The following is a 24,710-nucleotide window of genomic DNA, read 5'->3' on the forward strand; positions in this document are numbered from 1 at the left end:
CCCCTGCTGGTAGATGCCATAATTACACCATTTGGGCCCAAGAAGCATCTTTCTCCATTGAGGGCCACTAAAATGTAGTGTATTCTGACAAAATGGTAGCTGTTTTACCAGTGCCCAATTTTTCATAAAAACATGAAATGGACTTATATTCTCCCTATCTGCTACCTTTGATGTCACAGCTCAAACCACACTAAGCAATTTTTCCAGTTATGTTCAGGTGTGAGCTTTATTTACATAATCGCAGGCCAGTAGGTCAGAGACTGAGTGCGCATTAGCGTCTGCCAGTGGGAGGTTGTTAATCACTTGACCGTCGGGACTCCCTGCTGAGTCAATGGATCCAGCAATGGGAAAAAAGGATCCAACATGACAAAAAATAGTTCTGTCACTGTAGCATGCTCTTTTTTTCTCGTCAAGAGACCATGAGCTTCTTCTTTTTCTGAAGAACTGACAAGACTTATCTGAACGTTTTCATCTGTGATCGCACTCAGCTTCATATCATCACGAACGCTGGTTGTAATACATATTGATAATGTAATCAAGCGTTTTTCTACTACACTATAATGATTATGAAATTAAAATGCATTGCCACAACAGTCTGTTACTTAATTTAATTACTGTACTCCATGAAAGCTGCATTTGGACACGAGGGGATAAATACACAATCAAGCACTTTCACAAGGTAAAGTTACCCCATGAATCAAATCCTAAATCACTCTTTTGCAATTGTTTATGCTTAGTGGTATTCCTGTTGTTATTTCAGCGAGCTCCACGGGACAGAATCAGAGAGAGTGAGAGTTGCAGTGAGTTGGTATGTTTGTCACCCCTCCACCATTCTTATTCAGGCAAGTGTGTCATACCTACGACTGAAGACAGCGAGATGTCAGCAAAACAGTCTGCATGTGTGACACTCCTCTGCCAAAATAATTTTCGTTTGAGTCTGCTGGCTTCAGGATAGTTGCTAGTAAAGGGTGTGAGCATTCTGATTGCAAAGATGTCACATTTCAAATTGTGTACTTCGGGACAAGGCAACTACCGTTGAGACGAATGGGAATGTTAACGGATAGTGTTCTCTAGGTATTACAGACCTCCATGGCTCAAACAAACAGATGGCAATTCCCTTTGGTTACACTAATGGCACAGAAATTACACTCCACCTTAAACAGTGGCATTACTTACAGATAATGAGCTCACCTAAAGCCTTTCAGGTCCATCTCTGTTGCTACAGGAAACACTTTATCAACGGTGCACTCTTCTATATCAACAGCCAGCCATGAACTGCACAGGAAGTGCCACTTCTGATCAGTCTGCAGGTCTTGTACCATTACTGTGTTTACATACCTGACAATCAAACCGAATTTAGTCAAGCACATGTTAGATTCGGACATATATTCTTTATGTACATTAAAGGGAAAAAATCGTTGAGGGTGAGCTAACAATTTTATCTTCTAAGAATGTTTTCCTATCGTTCGCATTAGGTTGTGAAAACATTATTGTAAGTTCTGGGAATGTTCAAAAAACAAATGTTTTTCACAATGTGATAAAGTTTAAAGAATGTTGCACTAATGGTGAATGAATATCATTAAACGGCTTAAGTTTTGAGAACGTTATCCAAAACAGAAACATTGAAAGAATGGTCTTTTAAATTTCCTGCAAGAACATTTGTTCAGAACGTTTAGAGAACGTTAGCCAAAGTTCTGAGAATGTTCCCTGTTAACTGTGACATATATTAACATTTTTCGGTGATCCCTTTTACACCAATTTACCAAGCAGGATGATCCCCTGAGTTGTCATGCCACAGTCTAATGCTCTGCAGCTCTCCCAGTGAGTAGGGTGTGGTCAGCAAGAACAAGTCAACTCCCCCCCTTTCAAAAACTGGCTTTTCAGGGTCATTCAAATGATGGGGTGCACTCCCTCCCTCTGTACCTTGAAGAGTCACTATCACCTGTAGTGGCAATGGCATTGCAGGGTTACATGTAACAGCACATGATTAGAATTCCTGAAGGACGGTGTACACTAACACAGGGGTTTTCAAACAAGGAGCCACAAGAGGGTAACAGGGTATGCAGAAAATTAGAAAGAAAATCAAAAGATTATACAAAATGTGTAACTGATTTTTTTTAAAGTGTTAATTTCTCATTTCTTGAATCATATATACTGTATGCTCAATTGGTTTGAACATATACATACGTGTTGTACAATGTGTGTATACAGTAATATCTTTAAAGGTTTTTTTTTCCATTGTCACAGTTGTTCTTATCTTGCTGATTGGCTGAATGGCAATAATTTGTATAAAACTCCTTTGGAACAATAATTACTGCAAAAAAACTCGATATAAATATTAATATACAAGTACAGCATAACTATAATATAAATATTACAAAATTCTAATATTTATTTAGTATTCTAGAATTTGGTAGAAAAAATATTTTGTGCAAAATTAAGTAAATTAAACTATATTTCACATGAAATTTTAAAAATCTGTTTTGGCTTTTGTATAATAATATACACATATATATTTAAGCAATATCACATGGGCAAGAGTGTGATACGGCCCTATATCAGCACTGCTGTGATTTGTACATAATCACAGCAGTGCTGATTTAGGGCCATATATCACAATTGCGAGTGTGTGTGTGAGATTGAGAGAGAGAGAGAGAGAGAGAGAGAGAGAGAGACGGAGCATGAGCGATCAACTGTTGCCACTCCCAAGCAGAGATGCTGTCAGCTTTCTGAAGATCAGCTTTCTCAGTGGACAAATAGCATCCAAGCGAGGGTATTTCTCCCTATTTTGCGGTAACCATTGCATAAGTGTCGATCACTATAGAAACCACAATGTTCACCGCCATTTTAATCAGCACCCATTGTGTAATTAATCAGTCTGTTTTGTCTGAGCTGTGATGAGCCTTAATGCTGAAGTTGTTCGTTTAAATTCATTTAAAGCAATTTCCTAGCTTTAGTAGTTCGATCACGAAGAGCTGTTTTAGGTAAACTAAACAGCCACCTGGCTCATATTATATACAAAAATTATCTTTTGCCACCACCTGCTGGCTAACATATATAATGTAAAAAAGACAAACAGAAGCTCTTAACACATATGCACTGATATTATACTTAAGTTTAGAACGGCATGAACACAAGTGGACTTATACACACACAGTGAAGCGTCGGAGTGCTGATGGTGTCAGACCGGAAACAACACTCTTAATATTACTATTTTTCCTAAGAGTATAAATGGTCAGTTTACATAAAAATGTATTATGTAGCTGCCTTTATTTGTTTAGGAAGGACGTCTCTTGAAAGTGAAACATGATATTTGGGGGTCCTAAAAGTTTTACAACCCCTGCGTTAATATATACATGTGCTAACCTGTGATGAGGTGGATGATCCAATGCGATGCCCAGTGCTGATCTTCAGCAAGTAACGGTACTCTGCAAAGGGATCATTGTCCTCTAGAACTGTAACCTTGACCTTTTGAGAGAGAAAAAACAACAGATTTCTTATGACAAATATATTTCAGCTGACAACTGTAGAGCTTTAAAACAGTGGCTCTCAACAGGCTTTGCTTTAGGATGAAGGCCCAGATTTTGAATAGACACCAAGCAGCCAACCCAACACTTTTTATCATACAAAAGAACAAAAATTGTTTTTGGGGATAAAATGGATTAAATGCCACAGACTTTGACTGGACATGCAGCCTTTAACCTAAACAACAAAAGAAATTAGAAGCATTTTCTCATCCCGTTAAAAAGTTGATATGCCTATTTATTTATGCGTTTCTATCCTTACTATACACAATGACATGGTTAGTTGCATTGTTTTATTTGCACTTAGTAGGCCTATTGTTTTTTACCTGCCCCAGAACAGACCTGAGACCCCCTGATAATTAGACATACCTTGGCTTTGTCTTGTAGGTCCTTCCTTCGTGCCCATATTGCTGTCAGGATATACGCTAAGAAGATTGCTCCTATAAAGCACACTACCACTGGGTTGTTCGCAAAGTTGGCAAAAAGCTGAGCAGACTGAGACGGATCTACCGTATTGGGCATGACAAAGAAACTGCTCCCAAAAACAGTTAGATGTGTACACAGGCAATGAGTAAAATCTTCGGTCGTCTTAGGGCCAACCTAAAATAGAGAAATAAAGCACAGAGTGTAATCTCATTAGTTTCATTACTTTTGAAAGCTGTTGAATTTGAAAGGTGCGCTCAGTAATTTTTTTTCCTCATTAAAATTTTTTGACTCCTAAAAAAATCATTAGTAATTTTGAATTGTATAAATGTATGAGCACTAACATGAGGTGAAGGCTCCACACAGTAACCTTATAAATGCTGTTTTAATCTTCGTGGAGAGGGTCCCCTCATGGGGGTTGCCATGTTGAGATGACATGACCAGCCAAATACTACTCGCTTAATCTCAGTAACCACCCTGATTTAGGCACTTTTGCTTGTGGATTTTTAATTTAACAGAAACGGAATTTTTCTGTTCTGTTCCGGCATTCCGTAGCCTTCTTTTCAAATGGTAATCGGTTGGAACGAAATAAAGGAACAGTTAATAATGTTCTTTTTAACATGACAGTATTTACAAGATAGAAATCATAGCAAACATAGTCTACAGTAGCCTATGTTAAGTCTTTTCGTCTTTTCAGTGAATGTATTCTTAATATTAAATATATCCCAAAAATAGTTCAAATATTCATTTAGCCATCTAAAATGAATTATAGTAGTCTAAATCTCCTGCATGCACGCACACACTTCGTGGACGCGTTCTGACTTTTTGCGGGCCGAATTATTATTAATTATTTTTTACATTGGTTATTAATCTAGCAGTGTGCTTCAGAATCAAACTGCATGCTTATGTGCTACTAAAAAGAGAGAAGGCATTTGGTTTTTGGTTTCATTAAAAAATTATCAGAACAAAATTAACCGGTTATTAACTACTTATATGCTACTACATCCAGCCCCCTAGGTGTTAGTGTAGCCTAAATCCAAGATTAATTATTTGAACAATTAATGAGTGCACCTTTGAAATCTGTTATTTTGAATGTAATCTTGACCAACTGTTTTGGAGATTTCTGTCTTTCCCCATTTAAGTAGATAGGAGGTGTACTTGCATGGCAGAAATCAGTGCCCGGAGGCATTATGAATATGGCCGCTGAGAGACTTGAGTTTGGTGCAACATCTTTGTATTTTTAATTGTAAAAATGATATAGCTCACCCTACAGCCACTGTCGCTCCAGTTGGATGCAGAGGTCTCTGCCCTGAAAGTGCACCGAGCGGCAATGGATGTAATCGTTACGGAGGCATTTACAGACTTCACACCGGCAGCAACAATAGGCCTTATCAGAAGGTAGTAAACGCCTGGGTTTAATGCTGTTTCTCTGGGGCTCACTATCCATGTGTACCTTTCCTCTGACAAAAAGATGAAAGTACAATAAGTTTTTGTACTTTTCCATTGATAAAGTAATAGTTTACCCAAAAATTACTTAGATTTTGTTATCTTCATCAGTCACACAAAGTGCGTGAATAGCTTCAGAAGACCATGGATTGCTTATTCTGTGGTTTTATGGTGTTTTAGTGTTTTTAGGACCTTGACAGAGTAACTATTCATTTCTATCCGTTTATGTCCAACAGAAGGAAGAAAGTCATACGGGTTTGGAGCAGCATTAAGGTGAGTAAACAATGACAACATTTTCATTTTTGGGAACTATTCCTTTAACAACAAATCATTGTTTTATTTCAAGCAATAGCAATGATTCACCTTGTGTATTCCCTGCTTGAGGAAGTATAACTTTAGCTGCATAGTTTTCAGTAGTAGGATAGTCCTGATAACCTAGTAATACCAGTAGATTTAAATCTTCAGTGGGGTCTAACTTAAAAACCATATTTATGTTGGGAGTTGCCACACTGATGACCATTGTGCTGTAGTTACTCAGATCGAGAACTGTGCTGTTTACTCCTTTATCCAGCCTTGGTATGAAGATCTGTTGATTGAACAGAGTGGAATTTCATCAGGTCCCAGTGCATTAAAAAAAACCCTCTTCACTATTTAAAGGGATATTCACCCAAACTGTCTGCTTAACATTTCCTTTTGTATTCCACAGAAGACAGTTATATGGGTTTGGAATGACATAAGGATGAGTATATGTTGACAGAGATTACATTTTTGGGTAATCTACCCCTATAACTCTCGTGTTCTGTTTATGGTCTGAGAGACGCCAAGACCCTTTAAATAAAATAATACAAAACCATACATGTATCAGAATGATGCTACATGACTTTCCATAATCTTCTGAGAACTCATCATAAACAACATTTCTAATTCATAACATGCTTTGTACATCCTCCATGAAAAATGTAGCATAACATGCAGTTGTAGTATTTAAACATAATGAATTGCAATGAATTTGTACATGCTAAGAGTGTCTGATTGGTGAGGACTCTTGTTATTTTTCAAATTATAGAAACTTTTGAAAGAGATGTAAGTTTTTTTTATGTAAAAATACTTTTTTATGCATGTTTGAAACAGTTATTAATATTTTACTATTATTATTGTATTATTGTTATTTTTGAGATTTGGTTTGGCAATACTATTGGCACAGATATTACACATCTCTTTTCTAGTTCCTCAGATTCCTGCAACATAGTTAAAGGGATATTTCACCCAAAGATGAAAATTCTCTCATCATTTACTCACCCTCATGATATCCCAGATGTGCATGACTTTCTCTCTTCAGCACAACACATTTGAAGAAAAATAGAAAAATATCTCGGCTCAGTAGGTCCTTAAAATGCAAGTAAATGGAGATTTTTCTTTTGAAGCTCCAAAAATCACAGACAGTCAGCATAAACATCATTCATACAACTCCAGCGGTTAAATTAATGTTTTCTAAAGTGATACGATCACTTTTGGTGCAAAAAAAGATCAATATTTATGTATATTTACTTTTTAACACTAAATCATTGCTTCCGGTAAGCTGCGTGAGAGGGAGGAATGCAGTCTCTCGTTTGATGTATTCGCATTGCCATGATACAGACGTAATCTAACGTTCTCCACTCGGTTGAGACATCCAGGATGAGCACACAAACGCATCATTGTGCGAAAAGAAACATCAATACAGATATAAACCAATTCCAACCAAGAGACTGTACAGTGTTCCTCCTCCTCACTTGTAAACAGCACTGCTCTTCCGGCTTTTTTTTGCGTCCCACTGCAGAACGGAAGCATGATTTAGAGTTAAAAAAATTACTTTATATTGATCTTTTTCGCACCAAAAGCGATCGTGTTGCATTAGAACACATTAATTGAACAGCTGGTGTCATATGGATGAGGTTTATGCTGACTGTCTGTGATTTTTGGAGCTTCAAAAGAGAAATCTCCATTCACTTGCATTTTAAGGACCTACAGAGACAAGATATTTTCTATTTTTCTTCAAATGTGTTCTGGTGAAGAAAGAAAGTCATACATACCTGGGATATCATGATGGTGAGTAAATAATATGGGGGGGGACTTTCCCTTAATGTTAATACAGTAAAGGTCATTAAGCATCTTACCTCTATCTCCTCAGTGAGGTCTGCCACTGGTATGACCGAGCCATTTCTGGCAAGGGAAAATCCTGTTAAGACACTATTAACATTGTCCTCTTCAATCCATGGGTTAATATAAAAATTGGATTGCTGTAATAAGAAGAGGACATGTATGCATAATGTATTCTGGAATACATTACGTAATGTGTATAATGTATAAGGAAAGAATCCCTAATAATGATATTGGTACAACATCAAATAATACATTATTTCTTTAATATTGTAAAGAGATTTCACCCAAAAATGAGCGTTCTGTCATCATCATGGTGTTCCAAACCTGTATGACCTTTTTTCTTCTCTGGAACACAAAAGGAGATGCCAGGCAGAATGACAGCCTCAGTCACCATTTACTTTACCTCATTCACAGTAGCACCATCTTTAACAGGGGCTGTGAGGGATAGACTTACCATCTCTTTAATGACATTAATGGAACAAAGCTCCTTGATCACATCTGATTTTTCACAACTCATGTTGTCAGGATTATTTTGTCTACTGAATGTTCTTGGAAAGATGTTTTTTTCAATGTTTTGTCAGCAGAATGATCCAATAACACTTTAAATTAGAGTACAGCTAATTAACAAGACTGTATGTCTATTCCTCACAGCCTCAATGTCATTCCTGTCAAAGATGGTGCTGCTATAAATAAGGTCTATGGTGACTGAGACTACCATTCTGTCTAGTATTTCCTTTTGGGTGCGATGGAAGAAAGACACTCTTATGGGTTTGGAACAACATGAAGTAAATGATGACAGAATTTTATTTTTTGTTTTTGAATTATCCCTTAAGCTGTGCCAAATTGGCACAAATCTTTTTGTTAGATTGGCACTAGATGGCACTTTCCATGAATGGGGTACAGAATATGGCCTTTTAAGTCTTCTTTTTTTTTCTTCAAGAAGCAATCAGTGAAGCAATCTTGTTGATTGTCAACCTTAGGAGCCTGTTTTATTTTCCATTTATGTTATATGAGGTTTGTAATTTTTCAACCCTGTTATCAATATTTGAGACATCATTAAAATAGAGTTTGAAATATCCTGATTAGAGCGATTTATGTTATTTTCTAACAATGTTTTTATTTATTTTTAAATCTCTATGTGTGAGTCTGTCTCCCTCATGTTTTCCCTAATACTCTTATTTTGATGTTTTCTCCCGGACTACATCTCCCATAATGGACTGCCCTCATCACTTCCAGCTGTTCCTCATCATCCAAACCTGTCTTCCACCCCCTCATTAGTTCCTTTGTGTATATATACCCTCCAGTTTTGTTCACTGATTATCAGTCCTTGAAGTGTTTTGTTGTGTAATGTTAGTCAGTTTAGCTTTATTGTTTGTTATTAAATTACTTTAAAGTATTTACTCCTGTGTCGCCTCCACGTACCCAACATTACACTATGGGTGCATGGGTAACAGGGATGCAGATTTAGTTATTGTAGTTACAAATAATTTAGTGGTTACAGATAGGGATGCACCGATACCACTTTTTTTTTTTATTATTGAAAATCTCCTTACTGGCTGATCTGATACCAGTGTTGTTTTTTGCTTAAGTTTATAATATCTTTACATTTAAGGTGTGGAACTAATATGCAATATGTAAAGAAACACAAACCTCTAACTACACATTATTTCAATATAAATGTACAGCTTATTAAGAAACACTTTATTATTAACTAGTATACTGGATAAAGTAGCAGCAAAATTAACAGTAATTCCAGTACAAGACATCAGTTTTTTTTTTTTGCAAAACTATTTCAACTTGTATCTGGACTTTAAAAGATTCAGATCTCTTTGGTTCAATTTAGTTGTAAGATATCAGCTCATTTGCATTTATTTGTAAACAAATAATAATATAATAGTAATATATCTCAATCATGCACCTTTAACTTTTAAACCCTCATGCTTTTATTTTGACATTCTGAACTCTCCAGGAAGTCCTGTATGTGTCTGTTTGTGGGCAAGTTCACAGTGGTTTAATTCGCTTCTTATTCAAATTCTGGTAAAAAAAGGACTTCTGGTGCCGTTCTAAATGCATATTATAAGTGAACCAAACCATTGAGCATCTACATCTGAGAGGTTGTTCGTGAGTAGCATGCAAATATAGGCTAAAAATAGCCACGAGCATGTGTGTAAACAGAGCAGCGCCATTCACTGACACACTGGACCTGCGTGTGCATTTTATATATTTACTTATTAAACACAGACTTTTGTGATTCACAGAGCTATCGCACATCTTCAAGTGGCCTTGAATAAAATGCATGAGTCTTATGAACTACTTTGAGTTTTTATGGTTCTTTTATGTAATTTTTTGAGCTTGGGCTCATCGGACCGATACCCGATCCATCTAAAAGCTTCAGTATCAGAGCCGATACAAATCTAGGTATCCGATTGTTGCATACCTAGTTACAGACATGTGATGTGTTTAAAACTAGCCACAGTAGGTTCAAGCTAGGTTAATTATATGTTAGGTAGATGTTTATCTAACTTATTTAGTTGTTAATTTTTTTCATATGTAATATTTTTTCAAATCTATTACAGCAGAAACTTCTCTTTGCCTCCAATGCTTTAAAATAAAATGTGATAAAATTAGTCATGGAACATCAAATTGTGCCCAATTAATGGAAAGTGTTAGATACATTATTTAGTTTGATACCTTTTCCTGACTTAAAGTCACTTACTCTCACATCCACTGGCTCGTTCACAGACAGCACATTAGGTCCCAGAATTGGAAGACTGAAGGTGGATGAACTCACATTCAGGATGTTAAAGGACTGTGCATGGATGTTACCTGGAGATACTCTATCCGAGAAAAATCAAAACACACACACTCATTGTCAATATTCAGTTGTTTTTGCATTAATTTGCGGTGCTGTGTTCTGATTGCCTTACCTCTGGGCAGAAACACTGATATAAGTGGAGTTTATAATGACTGGCTCCTCATCTGGCTCTTTATTAATTAGCAAGAATTTTTGCACATACTCCACAGTGCTGAACAAATAATCTGCAATTTCTTCCTGAAAGGCAATAAGAACTCATCAGGTCATATGGTTTTGGAACAACATGAGTGTGAGCAAATAATGACAGAATACATTTTTGGATGAACTATCCCTTTAAATCTTAAGGATGGTAATTGCTAGAGAAAAAAAGATTGTGGAAAGTTAACCAGGAAGTCATGCAATCTTAATACAAAGTTGAATTTTGCTTAAAGGCAATGTTTCTAAGAAAGCAAGTTGTTTTTAAAGGTGCACTGACTCTTTTTTGGAAGTATGTCAAAGGGGCTTACACTGACACCTAGTGGCCTGGATGCTATACCATTCCAATACAGTAGTTTTCAGTTACCAATGCCATTGTAGAAATTGACTGCACAGGGTTGGGAATCGTAAGGAATTTTACTATTGTGGTTATGATTCCTCTTAACGATTCTGATTTATTATCGAAACAACAAATCTAAAATCACAACGGCAAATCTAGAAACAAAACAACAAGGTAGAAAACACAACAGCAATTCAGTCGAAATGGAAAAGGTTAGTACCATAGCTTGGCTGTGTGAATGTGACCTAGTCCTTTCTTCAGGATTGGTTCACTGATTACATCAAAATCCAAGCCAAAAGGTCACTGACTGAAAAACTAAATAATTTGGAGTGTTTTCTCTCTTAAAAAAAATAGTAATAGGAAACTTTATTACACAGAGAGTAAATACAGTGAGTGGGAAAAGTTAATTTTAGGTCTAATCTATGGTCTCATGGTTCCTCAAGTGGGAATGCCACATTTGAATTTGTAAATAAGGGACACTTAAATCTCCCTAAACACATCCTCCACAGTTTTAGCTTAAATGCATTAAAAGTCAATATTAATTATCAATAAAAATTGCATATCCTATCTTATATGCTAAAATGAGAACTTTCCTGACCCCATGACCCATAATAAAAATTAAATTTTTATACATTAAAAAGATCGCTATTTTTTATTATTTATCTTCTTTATCTTAATTGTGTACATTTTGGTTGGTTTGTATGTATTTTAAAAAAAAAGTCTTTATGACTCAGTGATTGTATTCATATATTGTTTGATCTTATTGAACATTTATATAGAAATCCAGTTTTAGCACCATTTGTGGACTTTTCAGACGGTCCCTTACAACACCCTTAGCACGTTTTAGCACAATGTGTGGACTTTTCAGACGGTCCCTTACAACACCCTTAGCACGTTTTAGCACCATTTGTGGACTTTTCAGACGGTCCCTTACAACACCCGTAGCACGTTTTTGCACAAGGTGTGGACTTTTCAGACGGTCCCTTACCGATATTAGGCACATTTTCCAATTTATATCAATGTTAAATTAGCAATCTGGAACGACTTCACCGTGACGGCATCTGATCAGCTTAAATACGAGACAAATCACATCGCGTATCGATTTGAAACGGAATGCAAAATTTTATCTTTAAATATGGAATGATCCAGTATTTTACAGGATGGGTGGCAACCCTATGTAAGGGACCGTCTTAAAGTCCACAAACTGCACAAAATGTTGGTGCCATCCAAGCGTTTATTCAACTTGCATGTTCTAACTTAAAAAAAAACGCGGTTGTCATGGAATATTGACGTTGACTACCACCTTTGGGGTTGTGAGTTCAAATACAGGGTGTGCTGAGTGACTCCAGCCAGATCTCCTAAGCAACCAAATTGGCCCGGTTGCTAGGGAGGGTAGAGTCACATGGGGTAACCTCCTTGTGGTCGCGATTAGTGGTTCTCGACAGTTGGCCTCCACATGCTGGGAGTCTCCACAGTGTCATGCACTACTAGCCGCTTGATAAGATGCACAGATTGACTGTCTCAGAAGCGAAGACTTGTCCTCCACTATCCGGATTAAGGTGAGTAACCGTGTCACCATGTGGACCTAGTAAGTAGTGGGAATTGGGCATTCCAAATTGGGGAGAAAAGGAGATAAAAATAAAACAAAATCTAAATTATAAAGGTTACATTGGTTGCTGCCAATGGATAGATTTTCCAAGTATATCCAATTATATGGATACAGTGTTCGGTTATTTTAGAAAAAGCACCACTAAAATTCATCAAGATGTAATTTTTACATTTACATATTTGGCAGACACTTTTATCCACAGCGACTTACAGAGCCCTTATTACAGGGACAATCCCCCTGGAGCAACCTGGAGTTAAGTGCCTTGCTCACGGAAACAATGGTGGTGGCTTGGGGCTGTGGGGCTTGAACCAGCATCCTTCTGATTACCAGATTACCAGTTATGTGCTTAGACCACTACACCACCAAAAATAATAAAAAAAAGAAAAATAAATACTGAACTTAACCTGCACTTAATGTACAAAAAAAAAAAAGAAAGAAAAAAAAGAAAAAAAATCCTTGCCTGTCTCTTTCTTCTGTGCTGGCATTTTTACTAATACTGCAGATGTTATTAAACTTTGCATGACAAATTGTTTGCTACGTATGCATCTCATTTCTTAGTAGCTTTGGATAAAAGCGTATGCTAAATGACTTACTGTAAGTGTAATTGAATGATCGCTTAGACGCCCGCGTTTTAGCGCAGTTTGTGTAATTTTTAGACGGTCCCTTACACGCCATAGTTGAACATCGTACCTAAAACTATGTTTTCCTGCTCACTGTGTTTGCTCTCTGTGTTTTAAAGTGTCCCATTACTGTTTTACTGTGTGACAAACCACTCACAATTTTCAGTAATTGCGCATTTGGAATGAATTTGGAAATAATTGCGCAAGTGGGCAGAGAACCAGTCCCAAGGGAAACACAAGGTATTCTCCACACAGCCAATCAGATGGAACATACCCTTTCCATTTCGACTGACTTGCTGTTGTGCTTTCTAACTTGTTGTTTGGATTCTGGATTTGGTGTTGTGTTTTCTGATTTGCTCTTTTGTTTTCGGTATCGCCGTTGTGTTTCATGATTTGTTGTGTTTCTGAATTGTTATTTTGTTTTTGGAATCGCCGTTGTGTTTTTGGGGTTTTGCACTTCACGGCCACCATACTTAACGGTTCCAGTAACGATTCCAGTGATTATTATTATTATTTTATTTTTTTAGGAATTATTTGTAAATGAGAAAAACACATAACTTCTTCAGTGTGCCTGATATCAACATGCAGTGACACAGATTATGTGAAGCACCAAAATAACGACAAATTCAGTTTTAATGAAATGTAGTTTTTGTGCCTACAGTGTAAACAAAGTATAATAGAGAGTAAAATTGTGCTAACTTTTTTGCGCTTTATTTTTAAGGTTTTGTGAATTGGAAACACACAGTCATACACTTACTTAGTGAGGGATGTATGCATGAAATCAGAGACCCTCCCCTTAAAATCTGACCACAAGCAGATTATACAGGAGTCGCATGTTACTACTTAGTGTAAACAGTGATGTATTTCGCCTGGCCACTTTTGAATCACCCAAGATGGGTCTTAATACCAGGTATAAACAGGACTAAAGACAAATCTCTACAGTGGTGGACAAACATTTATATACATTTTTCTTGAGAAGTTACCTCTTTTGTCCGCTGAAACGCAGCAAGAATGTGGCTAGAGCTCTGAATAATGAGTGTGGCTGCGTCCATTAGCTCAGAAATGTTATACTGAATCATATCATCCAAATTGAGGGAGTTACTGATATGTACTAGGATGCAACCGGCTTGCACCTGTGAATAAAAAAATGTCACAACAGCAGTTATGTGGCAGTATAGTTTGAGCACATACGGTATCAAATGATGTGTTAAGTGTCAGTAATACCTGAGCATTAGTATTCAGTTCATCATCCACTTCAACAATGTTCTTCAAAGCATTAGCAACCATCTGAAGTTCTATGGATTGCTGGATTGGGTTAGAATCGTTGAAAGCTGCACATATATTTGAAAGCAGTTTTTCTCGCATCTGCAAATCGAAAATGTATTGTAAAGTAGTATTCCACATAAAATTAACAGAGAGCTGGCCATTATCCCAAATTTGACCCAGACAGGACTTGTTTAATCAAAAAGAGTTTAACCTTGTGGCAGGGCGGAGTGTGGGGCCGGGTTGTGATTATACACACCCGGTCCCTTATCAGGCTAATTTAGCCTCCGAGAGGGATAAAGGCTGATGGCAGACCGTGGTGCGGGAGAGAGAGATCGTTTACGGACATGTCCGTCATGTGTGTATTCTTTCTTTTGTTTCAGTTTACCAATTAAACTATTATTTACATTACAAATGGCTCGGCTCCTCCTTTCCATTGAACTATGTTACACTGGTGCCGAAGCCCGGGAAGAAGGAGGGATGCCCGTCGCGGAGTCCTCGACACTGCCGTCCACCCAGAGGAGCGCCGCTGCCATCCACCGGGGGAGGGAGTAGACTGACCGGCCGGACACGGGGCGAGTGGGGACTGGACTCCCCGACTGCCTGGAGCGATGGAGCCGCTGCCAGGGGCAGAGGAGAGCCCTGCCATCCCCTAGAAACGCAGAGGGGTCGAAGAAAGACCGCCGTCCACGAGGGGAGAAGGGAAGTGTCAGGGGCGGAGGAGTGTCCCCATGAGTCGCCGAGAACGCGGAGGGTAGGTTTTTTTTTCTCTCGATATGCTAGCTAGTGACATGAAATGTTAGCATGCTAATTACATGCTAATGGTAACACTACTGAGTGCAGCTTGGTCACAATGCTATGTATAGCACAGCAATTGTTCAGTGGATAAGGCAATATGTAAAATACTCAAACCTAAGCTCAAGCTCCACACTTCACTCTGATGGTAACCCATACAAAACTACAATGAATAGTACAACAAAATAACAGAAGTTCTTCCCAATCTTGTTAGGTGGGGTGCCAAGGGATCTGCATTCAGAGGGCAGAACTCCCTGGCGAACAAAGAGATTTTGCGGGAAAAGACACACAGACACTATCACACAATTTACATCTTCACCTAAGATACAACACCCTGCAGAGTGAATGCCTTTCTCACAGTATCCCTCACAACATACAGTATGTCTCTTCTCCTCCTATCTCTCCAATCTCAAATCACTCAAAACGACAGTATAGAAATATGTTGTTGTGAATGACAGGGATTTTAATATCCACGTATGATATAATTTAAAAGGCCTTAGTGCGACTGGTACTATAGTCTCAATCCTACAGCAGTAGACTTGGTCATAACAAAGATTAGAGAAATGATGTCTCTGCTGTGGAGGTGTGTCTGCCAGGGGTCCTCAATGTACTGAGTCATTAAATCCATTAATTCCCACATTACTTTTGTTTACCGATTGGTTTTGATGGTCCATGTATTTAAGGCAATACCTGGTACCTTGGTGCATTTTTCAGTGGAATTTCCTGTATCTAGAAATCCCCGTAAGGTCAAGACTACGTACTTGCTGAAGTCAGGTATGCATCTGTTACTCTTAAGATTCATCTTTGAGCATTGGATGTTTTGTACTGATTATGCTATTGGCATGATACATATTTACCTGACTATTCATTGGTTAAACTTGATTCTATTCTGACTTATTATGCAATTATTGGCTTTATTAGATTACATTAAGTCCTTGTTGCAGCAGATTTGTGATCAGTGTTAGTACAAACTAATGTGTTCTGGACCGTAGCTTTCTTACTATCTATTCGGCATTAACTAACTACCAAGAATGAAGGGACTAATTATAACCATTATTTAGAACAACATAATGTTGGTCGACTCGCTTAAATAATGTTAGTCATTACTTCTGATTACTGTTAATTTTGCTCCGTGCAAGTGTACATAGGATACTGTGGAGACTAATTAAAAGTGCTATCTGGTTACGGTAGTGTTGTCACTCCCTCTGGCTGAGAATAGTTACTTTAATTAAGTGTATGCAGATCTAGGGGGACTAAACAAATGTACTATTCAGATAAAAGTATGCAGGGAGCAACTTGTTGGAATACTGTTAGTCGATTAGCTCTTTTTGTGAAATGATCTGGTGCATCCGGCCGACGTATATAGACACAATCAACTAGGAGTCTGAATGAACGAGTGCAATTTAAAAGTAAGAATTAACTAAAATAATGAAGTATCAAAATTGAGATAAACACTATTAATAACGACGATCAATAATAATTAGAATCTCAACCTAAATTCGAGGTCTAATACAATAGGAGTCAGATCAAATTAATAATGGAGTCAGATTCGGTCTTGCTAAACCACACGCGCCCGAAAAGACAAACGCGCAGAGACCTTCAACCGCTCACTGGATTCCATCATTGGACTAGCAGTGTGGCCCTTACAATCTCAACATCACATAAGATCATCAACAAAAAATGAAACACTAACAAATCTCCCCCTTTATATTCTTCTTGCACAAAGGCATAAAATAACACTTAATTTTAACATTCACTCTCCCTGTCAAGTCCCATGCAAAGCATGCTGGGAACTACAAATTCTCTGCCCAGTCTCAGTTAACCAAACGAAAAATATTCCCATTGTCCCCAACGCACATGGATTAAGTAAAGCTAACAAGACACTTTTTTTTTTTTTTTTTTGTTGAATCAACTTAATTTAAGTCCCCTTGGTTACATACTTTGTTTGAGAAATGTGAACATGGTTTGCTTGAGTAAAACTGACAGTAGTGAAAGTTAATGTTTTTGAGTGTACGTTGAGTGTTCACGGTATTATGTGAGAAGAAACGGGTTGTGGAGTGATAGAAGAGACATGAAATTAGCACAGTGTAGGAAATGGGTTGTCAGGGACGGCGGTCAAATATACAGTTTAGTGGTCATTAAGTAAAATTTTATGATTGACCAATCAGAACTGAGTATTCCAGAGAGCCGTGTAATAAGTCTTGGTGAATTTTCATCTTTTTTACCTCTTGTGTTAAATTTGTTTCTGTCATCTCAAACAACTGGTCTGAAACTCTGGACACGAGCGGATTGGTAGTGCGGTTTAGCAAGGAAAATGGAATGGTGTAGATCTCAGAAATGTTATCAATTATGCCTGATAATTGATAGCCTGAACAAGAAGGAAACAGATGTTAGATTTGCTCTATTCATAGATGTAATACAACAGCAAATTTGTATAGTCACAAAATGACAAATCAACGCACAAATTGCCTGCAAGATGAAGTCCTGCTGGAAAGGTCTAAGCTCTGCAGTTTTAATTGACAACTGTTTGCTATTGTGTTTCTGTAGTTTCAGCTTTATATGATCAGCTGGGCATGTGATCGAACTTCCTGTCTAAAAACAGAACAATGTTGGAATGCAAGTTACAATAAAAATTAGAGTACCTTCTGTAAATAATATTGAAAGTTAGATGTAAAAAGGTGTAGTAATTTGTTATAATTGTAAAATAAGAATAAACACTGGTCTGTAAGATGCTTGATTGTGACTGAATGTACTTACATTACTTTTGTCTTCCAAATACCAGTCAAGTTTTGTACAATTGTTTTTGTCCTTCAATAGAATTTGCACACCAATAGCCTCTGTCTTACAATTATGGCAACTAGGAGGAAAAGGAGATACAGATGTGCCGACACATTTTTATGAGCATTATGAGCATCACCTTTGTTCACCATCTCCATTCCACCAAGCTTAAAAACCTCAGTAAATACATCATGCATTTGTGTTTCAAGGGTATGGTAAAATATGTAATGAAATGTATCTTACATAGTTTCCACTTGGATGGGGTTCGGTGATATAGGAACGCATTTCCACTCCACTGGTAAAGGGTCCTTTTGACACACAGATCATAGCCTAAGAGGTTAAATTTTGGTTCGAACTCAATTTTGTCAAAACATGTGGTTTCTGTACTGTGCTGTACTATGTTTTGGCCTTGTACAGCAGTACCTGGAAAATGACTAGCTTATTAGTAAATAAATAAATGCATATATAACAGAAGCTACATACATAAGTCTTTACAGGTAATACAGCTGTGAAATTATTAAATAGTATATGATATGATTGCAAAACAGGTCTTTTGCAATCAGTAATTATCGCAAAATGCTGTGAACCTTGAAAGTGTTCAGGACCACTTCATCTAAAAATTGTGTTTAAATTAACAAACAAATACATCAAATATTTAAATGTTAGAGAACAGTTCATCTATCTAAAACAATTCAAAACTTTTCAGACTGAAAAATCTATTTAGATTTGATCACCTGAGGATTACTTCTTTTCACAATCACACCAGAGGCTTCTGCATTAAAGAAAATAATGTATTATTCAATTAAATATTAGTTAATTATATCAATTTTCTAATCTTAAACAAACAGGTCTTTTGCACTAGGACATAAAGCATGAAAATGTGCATAATTTTATGCCCTTTTAAAGGAATAATTCACCCAAAAATGAAAGTTTTCACTCACCCTCGTGTCATTCCAAGCCCTTTTGCTGTTATATTGTCCGTGGAACACAAAAGGAGAATTTTGCCTTTTTTGGTCTTTTCTTTTCATAAGCAAATCATTCATTTGAGCAGGTTCTTTTCAATGATATAGTTTACAAATCAGACAAAATATATATATTTTTTTTTCATGAATCTTGCTCTCGAGTTCAACTCATTGACTGCAGTTCTCAAGTTAGCAGCTCATGGGCAAGATTATCAGTAAATTATGATTTAAATCTATTGTATGGCTTGAGAAGACTTGCAATATAGCACACAAGCCATGTGGTGCTTTGTCTTTTCATTTTTGGGTGAACTATTTAACTTTTTTAAACTACTTTTACATGAAACTTCCAAAAATGCAATATATGAATTGGCTGCAAGGAACCATGAGACTAACAGAGACATATTTCTCAATCCTGTACTCTATAGAAAACAAAACAGCTCTCACTGTCTTTGCAATGGTATTCCACCAACAGGTAACTTCCCAGTCCAGGACATGGCTCTCCAAAATATGACGTATCTGTCACAGCCAGGCAGAGTTGTCGTCCATTGCATTGCTCTAGGAAGGCAATAAATGTTTTCATTACTATTCATTACTGCAGTAAAAACAACATTATTGGCTGCACTAATGGATGGAGAATTTTCCAGAGCTCACTCTATTAGCAATATATGATGCTAAAATACATTGCAGCTGTACACAAACAGAATCATCTACACAAAGACACTGAATCCTCTGTAAATATTTAACATAATTTCTCAATTCATTTGCCTACCTATGAGATTTCTACAGGTCCATTAGCATTGACATAAGAATACACTGGTCTTTTTATAAAGCTCTCTTTATTTTCCTATATTACATATGTGTAATATTAAACCTCAGCATTGACACAAGCCTTTTATATTAATGTACAATAATAATAACGCTCACTGAAGCTTTGTTTACATTTTAGACTTCATGTCTGTTAGCTTTGCATTCAATGTTAGTTTCACAACAACTTGAACTGAGAAACAGCATCTATTTAAATGCACCACTTAAAAGCTCCAACAATAAGTTTCATTAAAGGTTCAGGAAGTAATTTGTTTTGTTGCGCTCAGATTACCAAATAATGCACAATAAAATATAATTGAAAGAATGTTCCCATGGTTGTCATGTTTGTTACTAAATGATGACCATATCCATGTGGTATTAATATGCCACTCTAAATATTACATGGCACAATACATGTACAAATAACAAAAAACACCATTGTTAGGTTTGCACCCATTAAACATAAAAATGCCACTAGATAGCGATAACGATGTACGGCCTTGAGAAATGTAACTACATGAAACATATTTAAATGATAAATGCATTATCTTTGGACCTACAATACAAAAAACGAAATAAACTAAAAAAAGTAAAACTTGCAATCATAGAGAGAAAACATTGACTGGAAAGTACAAACTGAATAATAATAAAGAAATTGTAACTAAATTTCCAAATACAAAGCCATAATAATAACCTTGGTTCTTTTTGGTCCTATTTAGTTAGTGTTGTCCAGTACCTGCGACTAAATCCAGCACATTGACCCAGCTGCACTGCTCCTGTGAAGCTGTGAGAGAGGCTGGCATGCTGTTCCTGCAGTAGTGTGGTGTTTTCCTGCCATAGATGCTCTCATCTATCTCTATTACTTGATCTGAGCCACACTGCAAGATAGGGTTGTGATTCATACAGGATACAGAATGCCCCAGTTCTAAAAAACAAAACAAAAGGGTAACTATTAAACTGTTTATATATATATATATATATATATATATATATATATAAGTTAGGCAGGATATTTCTCATTAAAGTGCTTTTTATAAGTATATTTAAATGTTTTTAACTGTTTAAATGAACAGTATTCTTTTCTTGGCTTCTTGGCTATATAACATACAGTATATATATATATATATATATATATATATATATATATATATATATATATATATATATATATATATGCACTGATCAGCCACACCATTAAAACCACCTGCCTAATATTGTGTAGGCTCCCCTTGTGCCACCAAAACGGCACCAACCCACATCTCAGAATAGCATTCTGAGATGATATTCTTCTCACCACAATTGTACAGAGTGGTTATCTGAGTTACTGTAGATATTGTCAGTTTGAACCAGTCTGGCCATTCTCTGTTGACCTCTGCAGAACTGCCGCTCACTGGATGTTTTTTGTTTTTGGCACCATTCAAAGTAAATTCTAGAGATTGTTGTGTGTGAAAATCCCAGGAGATCAGCAGTTACAGAAATACTCAAACCATCCAATCTGGCACCAACAAACATCCTTGTGATTTATCTAAATTTTACAGAAATTTCTGTAACTGCTGATCTCCTGGGATTTTCACACACAACAATCTCTAGAATTTACTTTGAATGATGCCAAAAACAAAAAACATCCAGTGAGCGGCAGTTCTGCAGATGGAAATGCCTTGTTGATCAGAAAGGTCAACAGAGAATGGTCAGACTGGTTCAAACTGACAATATCTACGGTAACTCAGATAACCACTCTGTACAACTGTGGTGAGATGAATATAATCTCAGAATGCTATTCTGAAATGCGGGTTGGCGCTGTTTTGGAGGCATGAGAGGGACCTACACAATATTAGGCAGGTGGTTTTAAAGTTGTGGCTGATTGGGGGTATATATCTATGGGGTATATAATGTTTCTGGAGTAAACAGTGAATATAACCTTTAATAATTACTTCATTGTTGTTACACAATATAATTGGGTTGTCACATAAAAAAACTATTTTTCTAACTGAACATCATTTAGATCTCACAACATGTTATATCTTTTGATTAATTCACAAAAAATTGTATAGTGTAGTCAAGCAAACAACATATAGCTGATAAGTAACACTTTCAGTCATAATTGGTAACACTTCAAAATAAGGTTACATTTGTAAACAATAGTTAAAAACATTAGTTAACACACTATGAACTTACAGATGTTAACAAATTGAACCTTATTATTATAAAGTGATTAATTAGTGACTATCAATCCAAATACGTCTTGCTTTGGGCATCAGTCTTTTTCATTCAGTCTTTTAATCTTTAAATTAAGGTATTGATTAAAAAATAAAGAAAGCAAAAGAAAAAAGATGTGAAGAGTGAAACTCACCAAATTCGCAAATGAAGTAGAATTCTTTGCTACAGTTACTTGTCTTCCAGTGAAATCCCGAGTCGGTGTCAATGTAGCCACAGTCAGTATTCAAAATGGACTCACTGAGCCAGTTTGAGTACATTACATCTGAACCATCCAGCCAGCTGAGGCCACCTGAAGACATACAGTAGCTCCACAAATTATTTGGACTTTGTTAACCATACTTAAATGTATTAAAGGCATTGCATTAATTAGCAGTTTAAAGAAAGATAGCACGCATTAAGCACAACATTTTAAATGATATAAATTATGAAACAGTAGAAATATTGTTAGAAATTAAGACAAAAAGCATTTGGACACTTTCTGGCACCCCTAGTGCACACTTCACACCTGTGTGAACTTGAGCAAAACTGACTTCATACTGTACATCTACAAAAATGGACCTTAGTTCAGTTGGTAAAAATAGTAAAGTATACGATAAAGTCTAGTATCTTTTGTTTGCAGATGCCTCTTGGTTTGAAATTTTGTTCTATTAAATTCCTACAATTTAATTATAGTTTAAGAGTCCAAATACTTTTTGTGGCCACTGTAGTTGTGAACTACACACAAAGATGTAATGCAGATAAAATTATACATTAGTTAATGTTCCCTTAACCAGAGAAAAAAAGAGGATCTCCATCTCTGTGTAAAAACAAGTAAGCCTATCATGGTGGGGAATGGTATCTACTTTCTAGTATCACCATTTATAATGAAAAGAAATTAGAAAGCATGCATATTGAATGAAACACCATTAATTCAAGATGTAACAATAATCTTGTTGTCACACTAACATACCCTGCAAGTCCAGTGTGAGATCGTCGAAGGCTGGAGCTAGTCCTATCCACCAGTTCTGCTCAGGCTGCAGGTGTTTTTGGAGCAACTGCTGGGTCTCGTCATTCTGGATGAAGGCCAGGTGCCCACCGCCCCGCTCACACCAACTCTGAGCACTGAGAAAACTGTGCTGCAGGGACACAAACTCATAGCAGGAGTTCTCAAAGGCCTGCTGGTGCTCTTGGCAGGAAAGACCATCAGCTACTGCTTGTACAAAGACTGGGATAATATGAATTATTAGCAGAAATAGCACAGTGAAGCATCTAGCACCCATCTCTGTTCCTTTTACATGAAGACTACAAGAGGCATTCTAGTGGTTCTCTCTATAAAGGGTTGTGAACCTCGCTAAAATGACATCAGCATTCCAAATAACAGGTACATCCTTCCCATTGATTTGCTCAGTAACAAAGCCCAGTAATGTAATAGCTTAATGGATGCATATTGTGTCTTTACACAAAAGCAATGTTTCATGTTGATCAAGTAGATAAGCCAGACTTTACCTTTTGAGTGACGCACGTTAATTAGACAGACGTTTTAAAAGTTAGGGTAGTTCCAGTGTAGTATTTCACAAATCAGTCTATCGTCATAAACTGAATTATTTCCTTCTAACATTAAATGAATACAATTTTTTGATCATTATTTAGAATGGCATGAGACAGAAGTTAATGTAAAAATACCCTAAAAGTAGAACAAATAAGACAAAATATGAAACATTGTAAGAAATGTTACAGTGCAGGAAAATAAATGTACAGTCCTAATGGATAATCATAATTTCTGGAATGAATCCTAAAAGATCCTTAAAGGATCCTTAAAGTCATCTTGGGTATCATTATATTTTTAGAATTTAATACATAAAATATATATATATATATATATATTGTAATATTTTTTTGCTACTGGACAGTTGAAGGAAGGTATAGCATTTTTTAAATCCTAAAAGATTTTCTTTAAATTGCCTATCTTTTAATGCACAACAGAGATCTAATCTTTTGAATCCAAAGTGATACATTCAGCTTCGTTCACTGATGTGTTAGGAAACATCCTAACAACCATTTCCACAGGAAACATCTTTATGCTAGTACTGTAGGTGGCAACAAATGTAATATCAGCCTGGCCACATTAAATTTACGTGAACATGACAACATTCTTGCAAATTTACGTGCTGCATAAAACGTTTGGCTGCAGGCTTCCAGTGAAATTTGCGGGGGGGTGCCAAAAGCAAATAACTTGGTGTTGTATTCACTTGGTTTTAAGGTGAATTTTAGATTTTTTTATAAACAATTCCCTAACCTAAACATTTTGCCTGAACCAAACCAGTAGTGTTTTAAAATATAAATGAAATGCTGTCCTGTTGTACATACATAACATTACAAACCTCAGACCACAAGGGGGCAATAGATTTTTTTAGGCGTGAACACAAAACGGGATGTGGTAGATGAGTCGATAGTTGAGGAGTGCGGAGAGACACGGAGAAAAAACAAGTTTGTTTGGATGGACTGCGAAAAAAAGGCGTATATATTTTTTCAAAAAGTTTAAACTCAAATTGCTGCCCAAGTCTGCCATGACAGTTTTTGATTGAAAGAAGAAATTCCGCTCTAGCGCGCCTTGCGGCAACACTGAGAATGCAGCGCACACTTGCGTTGGATTATGAATTGAGTGCTGACACATTTCACAACACAACAACGCGTGAAATCGAGCTTGCGTAGCAAGGTGCATCTGGGTTCACGTAGAGTATATCTGGGACTTTATTCATGTTGGAATAAGTGTATATATGTAGGTGGGTCTGTAATAC

At 36.7% G+C, this 24,710-nt stretch overlaps 1 protein-coding gene across 1 annotated transcript in view; it reads right to left on the bottom strand.

Moving 5' to 3' along the window:
* The window catches only part of pkd1l2b (polycystic kidney disease 1 like 2b), a 34,809-nt gene extending 11,617 nt beyond the window's left edge, over nucleotides 1-23,192 (bottom strand). The window contains exons 1-20 of the mRNA XM_052129271.1: nucleotides 22,883-23,192; nucleotides 22,067-22,222; nucleotides 20,453-20,641; nucleotides 19,357-19,467; nucleotides 18,685-18,722; nucleotides 18,194-18,258; nucleotides 17,930-18,029; nucleotides 17,635-17,764; nucleotides 17,398-17,540; nucleotides 14,339-14,479; nucleotides 14,098-14,247; nucleotides 10,463-10,587; nucleotides 10,252-10,372; nucleotides 7,550-7,672; nucleotides 5,757-5,979; nucleotides 5,214-5,407; nucleotides 3,894-4,124; nucleotides 3,367-3,468; nucleotides 1,764-1,942; nucleotides 1,192-1,338 (exon numbers count right to left, since the gene is read on the bottom strand). Coding sequence (XP_051985231.1) covers nucleotides 1,192-1,338; nucleotides 1,764-1,942; nucleotides 3,367-3,468; nucleotides 3,894-4,124; nucleotides 5,214-5,407; nucleotides 5,757-5,979; nucleotides 7,550-7,672; nucleotides 10,252-10,372; nucleotides 10,463-10,587; nucleotides 14,098-14,247; nucleotides 14,339-14,479; nucleotides 17,398-17,540; nucleotides 17,635-17,764; nucleotides 17,930-18,029; nucleotides 18,194-18,258; nucleotides 18,685-18,722; nucleotides 19,357-19,467; nucleotides 20,453-20,641; nucleotides 22,067-22,222; nucleotides 22,883-23,192 — 2,978 coding nt within the window. The remainder of the gene's footprint in view (nucleotides 1-1,191; nucleotides 1,339-1,763; nucleotides 1,943-3,366; nucleotides 3,469-3,893; nucleotides 4,125-5,213; nucleotides 5,408-5,756; nucleotides 5,980-7,549; nucleotides 7,673-10,251; nucleotides 10,373-10,462; nucleotides 10,588-14,097; nucleotides 14,248-14,338; nucleotides 14,480-17,397; nucleotides 17,541-17,634; nucleotides 17,765-17,929; nucleotides 18,030-18,193; nucleotides 18,259-18,684; nucleotides 18,723-19,356; nucleotides 19,468-20,452; nucleotides 20,642-22,066; nucleotides 22,223-22,882) is intronic.
* Nucleotides 23,193-24,710: the final 1,518 nt, after the last annotated feature.

The sequence above is a fragment of the Xyrauchen texanus genome, chromosome 1, assembly GCF_025860055.1.
Source record: "Xyrauchen texanus isolate HMW12.3.18 chromosome 1, RBS_HiC_50CHRs, whole genome shotgun sequence".
Taxonomy (NCBI): Eukaryota; Metazoa; Chordata; class Actinopteri; order Cypriniformes; family Catostomidae; genus Xyrauchen; species Xyrauchen texanus.